This window comes from Maniola hyperantus, chromosome 26 (genome assembly GCF_902806685.2).
Source record: "Maniola hyperantus chromosome 26, iAphHyp1.2, whole genome shotgun sequence".
Classification (NCBI taxonomy): domain Eukaryota; kingdom Metazoa; phylum Arthropoda; class Insecta; order Lepidoptera; family Nymphalidae; genus Maniola; species Maniola hyperantus.
Window position 1 is genome coordinate 1,294,221 of NC_048561.1, and position 12,062 is coordinate 1,306,282.

Sequence of the window (12,062 nt, forward strand, 5' to 3'; positions counted from 1 at the left end):
CTCCAATTTTGGGTGAACTTCTCAAACTTCATCACTCTTCCTAGTAGATCGGACTTGCTAAGTTGAGATTTATTTTCCCTATATCTTCTAAACTAACTGGCTTGTCCTAAATGCCATCGAGGACTTTTATGTACGCCATCATGGCTACCTATATTCCAAATTTGAACTCTGGGCTGTTGAGTTTTACCACTTACCTTCAAGGAGTCAGCACGTTTGCTGACAGCGTTGAGTCTGCGCTGAATGTAAGGCGCGTGGTAATGGCCACCTGCGAGCACACTTTGGGTGAACTTCTCAAGTTCCACCACTCTGCCTAGTTGAGATTCCAGAAGTTTTGTGAACTCTGCGTGCTTGCGGATTAGGGTTTCCACGGCTGTGACCAAAAAATTAAGGTTAGAGAATTAGAGAAATCAAGCCAACTACTAGACTAAAGCTGAGTTGTTCGAATTAAATTCAAAAAAATATATGGAGATTAAACTAATTTAATCACGAGACTCCATAGAATTCTTGTGATTTTAATCTTGAAGTTTAATCTCCACTTAATTTTTTGAATTCGTTTCGAAAAATTGAACCTCGATGTGTAGGGGATGGTGGAGCCGGTCTAAGTAGGGACCTAGGTAGGGTTAGTCAGCGTTGTCTAGTCTCATTGGAGATGTTGTTGTCATGACTCATAATTAATGAGGGTTGCTATAGTGATTGTTGAGGGCAGTTTGTGTTGTCTCTCGTAGTGCGAGAATATTGTTAGTTCTCCAATAAGGCTCAGTTAATCTAAAAGTTATAATCCAGTTATTCCAGTTAATCATCATCGTCATCTGCATGAAGTCAGCTTTGCCTTCACATACATCATGATCAACCCATCACCGGCTCACTACAGAGGACGTGTCTCCTCTCAGAGTGAAAAGGGTTTTGGCCATAGTCTACCACGCTGGCCATGTGCGGATTGGTAGACTTCACACACCTTTGAGAACATTATGGAGAACTCTCAGGTATGCAGGTTTCACATACATACAATTCAGCGTAAGGAAGCAGATATAAGTTAGTATACTTACCATCGAGGTTTTCCCCAAGGTCATCATTGTTGAGGAAGGCCTCCTTCGCAGCCAGCCAGTCTTCCACCTGCCTCGCCTGCTCCTTGAACAGCTGCAGCTCGTGTGCCTGTGTCAAGTACTGCTTCCTCTGCAGCCAGGCCTGGTCCAGGGTTGCGGACAGTTTCTCCACACGCTTCATCTTCTCAGGGTCTTGAGCTCCAGCTTCCTTTTGGAGCGAAGCGATCGCTTTTTGGCGGCCGTCGATTTCAGCCTGTCAAAAAATTTAGGGATGTTCTGAGTATGTTTTGATTTATTAGGCCTAGTTTTTTAACAACAATTTTTGGAAAACCTGACAAGATTTTAGATTGGCTGAAAATTGGTCTAATCAAAGCCTGGAGATTTTTTGGATAATTTTTACCTTTCTCTCGTGGTGCTGCTCTAATTGGGCCTCCGCATCAGAAACACTTTCTGGCTCGGCGCCTTCCATTCGCTTCACCGTCTCCGACACCCATAGCTCCAATTCCTGGGGATAAAATATAATCGTATTGTTACAAATAACTGGAAGTCTCGAAGCTTGGAGTACCTACCTGCGTGTTTATGTTTTTGAGACAAATACCTACCTCATTGTTTACACTTTTAGCGTAGGTACCTTTTTTTTGCCTCGCTGGAAGCTTCGGGGCGGGGTTGTTTACGTTTCGTCGAATAGCAAAGAATGTTCGATCGGTGGTGGGGAAACTGTATATAAAGCGGTGCCTCAGAGCGGCCCGACGAAGTTCAGTTCAGTACGATTGAGTTCTAAGAGCGATCGAAGTGAATGACAAGTAAGAGTGATCCTAAGTGTTTCTTGTGTTCAGTACAAGTGTTTAGTGCTAATAAGTGCTAGTGTTAGTGTTTGTGGACTTTTAGTGTACAGTGTGTAAATAAACGTTCTTGTTCGAAAACTGGCATTTTAATACGAACCCCCCGAGCACGTAACAGTATCAAGAAAGCTCTCCAGTAGCGCTAAGTCGTGCGCGTATGTTATTTACTCCAACCCGCATTTACGGGCAGTAAATTCTCTAGAGAGATATAAAATGTTTTGACATTGCAAATCAATGTTAGGTTCACACGACACACAGTTCACGACAGATAGGGATCTTCTAACAAAACGTCGAGGCATCGACGTCATTGGCCGGCGTTATATGTCAGTATATTTGACGCAGGTAGCCCTAAAGTAGCCCTATTTTTCTTTGATTTTACGTCACCATAGCCAATATTTGACATATCGTCGATTCAGGATCAAACCGGGAGTTCTATCACTCTAGTTCACTCGGTTTTGGTCGGTCATTACAGTGATTTTACAGAACTTTTAAGTAGCCTACGTAACTAAAAAATCACGACGCCGCAACGGCATGACTGGAGAACCAAATCAACAAAAACACACTCAGTTGTTATATGTTGTCCGTTTATGTTAGCAGCCAGCACGGACTTTGCAAACAATTTACCTTAAAGTAGGGATTTTGCAAAAAAGCGATGAACTGATTACCTTGAGATTCTCGTCAAACTTGTGCTCGGCGATGGCTTCGTCCAAAATGGCGGTTCTTTGAGCTGACAGCTGCTGCAGCTTGTCCCACGCCTTGTCCAGCTCGGAGAGACTGGCCGAGATCTGTTTAGCGTGGTCGGGGTGACTGCAAGAAAATGCTACTTTTATAAAAGCACTCATCAACTTTTTTCTTGGCTCAAAATTAAAAAGCTCTTAACCTTTACTCTTATTGGCAAATAATACTCCAAAAGAAAATCGCAGAATTAAATATGATGTATCAATTTTACAATTGCGAAGTTGAGCGAATGGTCCACAGGAAACCTTGGGGGGGCGGGGGGGTCTTAGGCTGTGGCCCTGTCGGAAAAGCCCGTGCCGCCAACCCTTTCCAGGTTAGCTAGGTTAGTCAAGGGCTAACCTGTATCTGTAGGGCGATTGACTAAAACCTGCATCAATCATTATTACAGTCTCAATTGTTCTGATTGGCTGAATTTGTGCGATTCCAGAGCATTAACCAATCAGAGATGATTGCGATCGTGACATTGTAGCTGTCAAACACCCACGGTAGGGCCACTGGATAAATAAAAAATGGCATTTGACAGCTCAGTACACTTATGCGCCACCTGTCGGGATATGTCTCCGCCACGTCCTCACCTGGCGCCGTACACTCACCTGTGCGCGAGCTTGTCGCCGTCGGCGCGCAGCGCGCGTATGCGGTCGCCGATGGCGGAGGCCTCGGCGGCGCGCGCGAGGTGCCGCCGACGCAGCTCGTGCGCCGCGCTCAGGTCGCGGCCGCACTCCGCGCTGCCGAACTGCGCCGCCTTCTGAGCCACGCGCTCCGCCGTCTCCGCCACGTCCCTGCGAACATACTACAGCTAGAAACCTTCCTTACAGATAGATCGGTCCACTGGACGCAAAGGGCAATGTCGTGAGCACATCCACACACTCGCTCGTTTACTCACTCGCTCACTCACACACAGCCATTCACTCGCTCACTCACTCACACACACTCACACACTTACTCATACTCACACACTCACACGCACTCACTCACTCACTTCGCTCTCGCTCTCTCACTCACACGCATATTTTTGACCAATCATAACTGAAACATTCAAATTCAAATTCAAATTTCTTTATTGCGAATATGGGTAAACATGTTCGCTATCTCACCTATTGAAGGAATGCAACTGCAGAGCGGCAGTCAGTCGTCCTCGATACGACTGCAGGGCTCCGCTGAGGGCGCGCCACTTGCTGAGGAAGGCGTCCCTTCGAGCTGAAACTGCCTCCGCTTGCTGGGTTGGACCCTGGAATTAAAGGATATTGAAAGAATATAAGGAATACTGTGTAGTGTTAAGAACTTTTTTGTCGTGACTGACTGCGTGTTTTTGTAAAAAAAAAAGCGGTAATACCTTTGTCGTCCAAAGACGTCCACTTTCTGTTCTGTTCGTTTCGTTTCTTTCGTTTCTGTTCTAAGACGTCCACTTTCTGTTCGGGAGGTCAGGGCTTCGATCCCGGGCACGCACCTTTTTTATTTGTTGTGTGATCTAACCCTAAATTTATGGTTTTCAGATTTTCCCCCAAATGTCAGCTATAAGATCTACCTACCCGTCAAATTTCATGATTCTAGGGTCAACGGGAAGTACCCTGTAGGTTTCTTGACAGACAGACAGACAACAAAGTGATCCTATAAGGGTTCCGTTTTTCCTTTTGAGGTACGGAACCCTAAAATAAACGTTTTTCTTTCTTCTATCTTTCTTTCTTTCATACCTGTTGCAGCAGCTTGTGCGCCAGCGCCTGTATGGTCCGCACGTGCTTGTCGTCGACCTTCATGTCACTGTCCAGGTCATCCAGCTTGCGCAGCAGAGCGGTGCAGTGCTCGTAGTCGCGGCCCGTCTCATTGGCTTGCACCTGGGGACAAATACAAATACAAATACAAATTTCTTTATTGCGAATCTGGGTAAAGAGTGGAGATGTTACAAAAACAAAAAGGTACAGTTCTGCCTATCAGCATGCAATATGTTATGATATACCTAACAACGTGTACATAGTTTTGATAAAATTAGCCAAATTAAATACTTACGGCAATCGCGCACCTGTAGAAGTAGCCCCAATGTGACTCTTGGTGGAAATCTTTGAGTGAAAAGGAGGGCCCTGTGGGACTCACCTGGCTGTTATATCAATTATTCCTTCGATAGGCACACTTCACTGGTCGCTGATTTTAACACTCGTTTCCACCATAAGTAATTAATTTATTTTTACTATACGTCAGATCGATCTGTTATTTTAATATTGCAATTATGCAATGCGAGCGATTAGCGGCGGCGTAAGTCAAGGTGCGACTAAACTTCTTCCTAATGAGTTTTTCTATGATTGCAGTTTTGTCTCTTTCGGTTCCGGGCCAATGTATATGGATAGGAGTAGGTTGGAAAAAACAAATATTTTATATAGTTTCGAGTGTGTAGGCATAAGATTTGTACAGTAAAAATGGCGTAAACAACTCTTACAGTTAAAGCGAGATAGTTGAATACATTTAAGCTCTTGAGCGATGGAGAGAGCTATGTGCGGAGTTTCTCTAAGGGCCGGTTGTTTCAACAAACTTTGACAGACACGTAACCTTTAAATATGGCGCTAACGAACGTAAGTAAAGAAAAAGCGTTGATTCAGCATCTACTAGCGCTAACGTTCGTTAAAAAGTTACGTTTACGTTAACCAGTGCTGGCGCCATTGCATTGGTGATCGTCAAATCAGTTCGTAACTTCATACTTCTTACAAACGGAATATTTTATTTACAAATTATAATGGAATCAATTGAATTCAATGCTTTTAATGGTAGTTTTTTTGAAGATGAAAGAGTATTTAAAAAAAAAGAAAAAGTGTTTAAAATGCGAAGTAGCAATATCAATAACTATATAATTTAATATAAAATGAAATAAAAAAGGATACGGAAAAGTAAGTTAATAGGCTACTTGACAATTTTTTTAAGTTGGTCTTAAATGGTTAATATTTGTCCTATTATATCAAAAAAATTAACACTATATTTTTTTGCGCCCTAAAAACCGTAAAACTTTAATTTAAAAAAATATTTTTCTTAGACAGGTGAAAACACTGTCGGCCATGTTTGGCCGATAGATTATCTGTGCTCTGACGTCATGCATTTGTAAACAACAGTATAACCCTGTGGTTATACTGTTGTTTACAAATGCATGCAACTAGAGTAACCGACATAGTCAAATGGGTTGAAAAGCTGAAGTGGCAATGTGCGATGCACCTATAGGTGTACGCAACAGGTCGAGATGGTATTCGGAGGTATTAGGCGGGCGGACACCCCGCACACCCACACGTCACACGCACTCGCCCACACGGGTTAGCGCGGGGGCCATGCGGGTGTTTTTTTTTAAAATTCATAATAGGCGAACGCTTGTCCACAATCACACCTGATGGAAAGAGGTCATATAGTATGTATATATGTAGGTATATATTAAACTTCATATTTTTGTTACCTAATGTCAAAAATGTTTTTGTTTTGTATAATATTTTTCATTCCTCTATTGTTTTTAATATTCTTGTTAGTAAGGGGAGAGCACTGATGCCTATAACACGAGTGTACAACTTATTTTAGGCATCGGTGGCTTAACCTAATTTTGGTTGTAATTTTGGTGAAACAATAAATTATTTATTTATTTATTTATAGTGACGATGCGTCCTAAGATAGGACGCGTTTACCTAGAAGATGCCTATTCACTCTAGTTTTAAAGATACCCGGGTTGTAATTGGTAGGAAACACATATCGTGGAAGAGTATTCCAAACCTTAGCCATGCGTATGAGGAATGATGACGCAAAGCGTTTCGTGCGTGTAGATGGGATGTCGATGACGCAAAGCGTTTCGTGCGTGTAGATGGGATGTCGATGACGCAAAGCGTTTCGTGCGTGTAGATGGGATGTCGATGACGCAAAGCGTTTCGTGCGTGTAGATGGGATGTCGATGACGCAAAGCGTTTCGTGCGTGTAGATGGGATGTCGACGACATAAGGATGGAAACTCACCTTACGTCTAGAATCTCTAAAAAGTCTACGTGTGCTTCTAGACCAACGAAGAGTCTTAAGTTTTTTTAACTGTTAAGGTTAGAAGTTACAAAAAACAAACATACCATCATTTCCTTGTCTCTGATCCAGGCTTCGATCTTGTCCAGGTGTTGGTTGAACTCCAATATGTCCTGGGCCTCTTCCAGGCCACGACCTAAAAAAAAAAGCGAAATTTGAAAATGATAGTTAGCAAATAGTTTTGTCATAGCTTTTAATCTATGGCAACACTATTTAGCACTTTAAAACACCTCGATAAAAGACGGTGGACTCAAAACAGCTGTTCTGTTTGGCGTCCAAACCATGAAACGTTATTCTCAAGTCACGCAGAAAGAAGTTTTACATATCTTGGTATAGTTAACGTCAAGTGAAAAGAGATCTACAGTATCTTAATTCGGGAATGAAATGTTGAGTGACGAAACAACCACGTGGCAGAACAGGCTACGACGTCAGTTTCTCTTCTTACCTCGTTGCTCCGTGGCAGTCTCCAGCGTCTGCCAGTCCTTGTGCAGGTGTTCCAGCTGCTTCTCCACCTCAGGATCCGGAGTGAGCTGCCGGGCCAGGGTTTGGACCTCCTGGACACGCGCCTTGTTGGCGGCCAGCTCGGCTGTGAAGGCCTGGTGCTTTTGCAGTTTCTTGATCTTGTCTTCCAGGTTGGTTACTTCTCCTGGACAAGGAAAACATTTTATTGCTATTATATTGTGTTGCAATATTGATAGTTCAGGGAAAATGATTGGAAGAAGAAGACATGTTGCGCCGACTCCACGTAGAAGGAAGAAGAAGATCCTATAGGTTTTCTTGATAGACACGACGGACAGGTGGACAGACAGACAACAAAAGAATCATGTAAGGGTCCCTTAACTTCAGAGAGACTGAGAAAAATTCAAATTCAAGAAAGTTTCAGGCATGTAAGTTTCTTCAGGTTAGAGATGCGTGCCCGGGATCGAACCCCGACCTTCGATTAGAAGGTGGACGTCTTAACCTATACGCTATCACGGCAAGTAGATAGACTTATTGGGCAAAGTTTATTTCTAAAAAAAATTGACCAGAGCTTGGCTGCAATCAGATCTGGTGGCAAGTGATGATGCAGCCTAAGATGGAGCGCGCTTGCCTAGAAGATGCCTATTACTTAGCTTACACACTGGATGGATGCTACCCTCAGCGTGGAAACCGCTTTTTGACGCTAAGAAAAGGGCATCAGTCGCGGGACAGGACACCATTAGCTCCGCTTGCCTGGCTTACGGTGACGGTTCCAGCGATGAAGATCAGCAAGAACTGTCGCGAGACGATCTGCAGCTGTCTCCCCCCACCACCTCAGCCACCCTCACAACGGGCTCTACTGGCAGCGGCGCAACTCGCAGACCCCGGATGGGTTCGAAACTAGTCGGGCTAACGTCGACTACATATGTGAGTAAAGTCGGTGACAGATATTATACTTAGACTAGCTTATGCTCGCGACTTCGTCCGCGTGGACTACAAAAACTTCAAACCCCTATTTTATCCCCTTAGGGGTTGAATTTTCAAAAATCCTTTCTTAGCGGACGTCTACATCATAATAGCTATCTGCATGCCAAATTTCAGCCCGATCCGTCCAGTAGTTTGAGCTGTGCGTTGATAGATCAGTCAGTCAGTCAGTCAGTCAGTCAGTCAGTCAGTCACCTTTTCCTTTTATATATATAGATTACCTTGGTGAGCTGGCAACTGAGCCAGCTTGTCTGCGATCCAGCCGCGGGCTTCAGCCGCGTCTCGCGCGAATTGCGCTCTCGCTCGCGCGCGCTTTAGTGCCTCGCGCCGACGCGCCGCTGCCTCGTACAGCTAGAGAGGGAACACAATAATTGTTAACATATGAAACAGCCGCGAGATTGCCGTAGAATGACTGTTACAATGTCACGATCGCAATCACCTCTGATTGGTTGACGCTCGCTCACTATTGGCTACAATGCATTGCTGCAACAAGAATCGCACAAATTCAGCCAAGCACAACAATTGCGATTGTAATAATGATTGATGCAGGTTTTACGAAATCGCCCTACAGGCCTAATATAAATTGAAAAAGGAAAAGGTGACTGACTGATCTGTCAATGCACAGCTCAAACTACTGGACGGATCGGGCTGTTACTTGACACAGTATTTTTAAAATTAAAAATAAGGATCCTCACCTTCTTCCTCCGCTCATTGATGGTGAGGAGTTCGTCGGCGATTCTCTGACTCTCTACGTGGTTCTGTTGCAGTAACTTATCGCCGTGACTGTTGAGGGTAGTTAACTTCTCGTCCTGAAAAAAGAAATAAAACGTTACTTGCGACCGTCCGCGACGTCACTCGAACAAAACATAAACCCTGTATATTCCCTATCCCGTAAGAATTTCAAAAAAAAATGCAACCATATTGAAATAGAAATAGAATATGTTTTTATTCAAGTAGACTTTTTACAAACGCTTTCGAATAGTCGGGTAGTTTTAATTTACCATTGGTTCGGAATGCCGTTCCTACCGAGAAGAACCAGCAAGAAACTCGGCGGTTGCTCTTTTCAAATGATCAATTTACAATATTATTATGCCTTACTGTACAAGCAATTGCGGCCCCGTGCATTGCTTGAGCTAGTCAAATCCAAGCTTTCTTATCATTTACATAGTCTTCGACTGTGTAATATGCTTTTTTTTCCTGCCAGGAATGGAACTCAGGACCTCCCACTAATTAGACCACAGCGATTACCACTGCACCAGGGACGTCGTCAAGAGTTCTCACAACGTTATAAAAAACCTGAATCCCGAAAAATCGCAAGAGGAAAGGGATTTTACTCAAAAATCGCTCGAGAAATTGCATAATATTCACCTGTGTGGCCAAGAGTTTTTCGAAAGCTTCATGCTTCTTGAGTTGGTGCTCGACCTCTTCGACGCTGCTGGTGGGCGAGATTTCACTGCCTGAAACAGTTCAATATTGTAAGAAAAAATGTTGCAAGAAAAAAACTTTTTTTTTTGAGTAACCAGTAAAGCTAGTCGCGAAACTGCAGTGGCAATAGGTAAGTGGCAATGTATTCGAACATAGACGTTGGGATCCTGAGGTGCCGGAATGGTGACGTCACACCGGAAAGCGCAGCGTTGACAGATTCCCACCAGGTGGACATTCGACATCAAACGAGTTGCAGGGAGCCATTGAATTGGGTATTTGACTACATCAAAAATAAATTATTTCTCAGTGATTATTAAATAGAGGGTCTTCCAAAATACGTGAAATCCACGTCTTTTGTTGGTTTTTCAGTGTAATAACCATTTTAAATTATCGATTAAACTAAAAAAGCACGTTAAATGATTGTGACGTCACACACTGGTATTTCATAGAATCTCGCATACTAAGCGCGCGTTTTGACGTTTGATAAAAAGTTACTGATTTGACTGTCAAATACCGTATTCAGGCAGCGCAAGTCCTGACAAACAGCCTTGTTCACAAATTCAAAGTCACTCAGCGAGGTATGGAGCGGGCTATGTTAGGAGTTTCCCTGAGGGATAACATCCGAATGAGGACATCCGCAGGAGAACCAAGGTCACTGAAATAGCCCAAACTATTAGCAAGCTGAAGTGGCAGTGGGCAGGTCATGCCTGGCGTAGAGGCGATGGCCGCTGAGCCGGAAAGTCCTTGAGTGGAAACCGTGTTTAGCAAGCTACGTTAAGTAGTGTGGGACGCCCTCCAGCACGATGGACCGACGATATAAAGAGGCTGGCGGGACGTGGCTGGATAAGGAAGGCTGAGGACCGGGTGTGGTGGCGCTCTTAAGGGAAGGCTTATAACCAACAGTGGACGTCCACAGGCTGATGATGATGATGATGCTCAGCGTGTGGAAGACTCTACAATAGTGGAATAGTGTCCAGCAGTGGACGTCTATCGGTCGATGAAGAAGAAGATACTCACTCAGAGCGGCTTCTTGTGCAGCGCACAAGTCGTGCAGCTGTTTAGCGTCGCGCAGGAAGCAGTGCCAGTCGATCAGCTGGTCCAGCGCCACCTGGCGCGCCGCCCACGCGCCCTGCAGACGCGCGCGCTCCTCCAAAAGCGCTGCACAACGCTCCTCGATTTCCTAAAAAGAAAATGGCGATGTACGAGTATTTTTTTAAACAAAAGCACGAGCGCAGCGAGCGGCAAATTTATTTTTATTTTCCTAAAATAAGTGTTTATCTACCTCAGCATATAGCGCATTGTGATAAGTAAGCGACAGGAGCGTTGTATGTTGGAAGTTAAAGAGAAAGAGAGACCTAAACATCAACTAACCTGTGAGTTGGGATGTCCATCAGCAATAAGCTGCTGGCCACTCGCCAACGCCGCTCGGAAGCTGTCATCTCTAGCGTCTATCTCAGCTCTCAGCGCGTCATGATGAGCACGTTGCGCCTGCGCAGCGGCAGCGGACCGCGCGGAGCCGCTTGAGGACATCTCTCCACGCAAGGCCGTTGACCAGGACGTCACGTCCCGGACCTGATAAAAAAGAGTAAATAAATTGAGGACCTTGATCACTGATGAATGTTTTTGGGCATCCATTTTAAGGAATAACACCCAAACAAGGGTACAAGTTTTTTGTACGATCAGTGTTAAGGTTTTAAAAATCTTGTCAAAAAAAAATCTTGCAATCTAATAAATCGTCATGCAAGGTTGCGGGCAAGAGCTAGTCTGAACTGAAACGGTAACACTTTGATTGATTTGTCTATCACGGTTCATGAGATACAGCCTTGTGACAGACGGACAGACAGGCGGACGGACAGCGGAGTCCTAGTGTAGGGTTCCGTTTTACCCTTTGAGTACGTAACAAAAAAATTACAACCCCTTGACCCTTTGGTCATACAACAACAACAGTTTTAGAAATTAGCTAAGTCAACATTACTAGGAAATCTGAACATATGAAATGCTTTCAAAACTTCTGGTCAAACCATTGGTGGTACATACCTCAGTAAAGAACTGGTGGAGCTTCAGATGCTGGTGCAGGAGCCTCCTCCTCTCATCGGCAGCACTGCGCAGCGCTGTCCACGCTTCGCTTAAGGCACGCTGCCGAAGCGCAATTTGCTGCTCGTTGCCTCCTGGACAGAGGCGTTGGAGACGAGCCCCCTCTTCTTGGAGGACCTGGTGAATAGAGTTTAGAGAGTGAAAGACCGAATCAACATCGTAAGCAAAAATTCCAAAGTCTAGGTCCTTACTATTAGTTGTTCCTGGTAGGGATTCAGTGAATGACCGCTTTCAAATTTTCAAGTTCTTGAGATTTTCGAAATGTCCTACGGTTCGCAGCTCGGGCCAGGTCAATCTTACTAGCTCTTGGAAGAACAATACCTTTTCCAGGTGGTTTGTGATCTTAACTAGATTTTACAGGATGTTGGGAAAACTTTTGGGGAAGATTCTGGCGCTTGGAAAGCGATAGGAGGATTCTGTGAGGATATTGGAGAAAATTCTCGGATGTTTTA

The 12,062-nt window shown here is 44.3% G+C and overlaps 1 protein-coding gene across 11 annotated transcripts in view; it reads right to left on the reverse strand.

Annotated features, from left to right (window-relative positions):
- Positions 1-12,062, reverse strand: part of kst (spectrin beta chain, non-erythrocytic 5 kst) — a 157,598-nt gene that overhangs the window by 39,494 nt on the left and 106,042 nt on the right. For all 11 annotated transcript variants that reach the window (XM_069507425.1, XM_069507428.1, XM_069507423.1 and 8 more), the window contains 15 exons: positions 11,554-11,727; positions 10,888-11,088; positions 10,534-10,696; positions 9,460-9,548; positions 8,787-8,900; positions 8,313-8,442; positions 7,094-7,294; positions 6,696-6,784; positions 4,315-4,455; positions 3,718-3,851; positions 3,217-3,402; positions 2,551-2,692; positions 1,444-1,548; positions 1,047-1,296; positions 195-370 (listed from right to left, as the gene is read on the reverse strand). In XM_069507425.1, the coding sequence (XP_069363526.1) occupies positions 195-370; positions 1,047-1,296; positions 1,444-1,548; positions 2,551-2,692; positions 3,217-3,402; positions 3,718-3,851; positions 4,315-4,455; positions 6,696-6,784; positions 7,094-7,294; positions 8,313-8,442; positions 8,787-8,900; positions 9,460-9,548; positions 10,534-10,696; positions 10,888-11,088; positions 11,554-11,727 (2,295 nt within the window). The remainder of the gene's footprint in view (positions 1-194; positions 371-1,046; positions 1,297-1,443; positions 1,549-2,550; positions 2,693-3,216; positions 3,403-3,717; positions 3,852-4,314; positions 4,456-6,695; positions 6,785-7,093; positions 7,295-8,312; positions 8,443-8,786; positions 8,901-9,459; positions 9,549-10,533; positions 10,697-10,887; positions 11,089-11,553; positions 11,728-12,062) is intronic.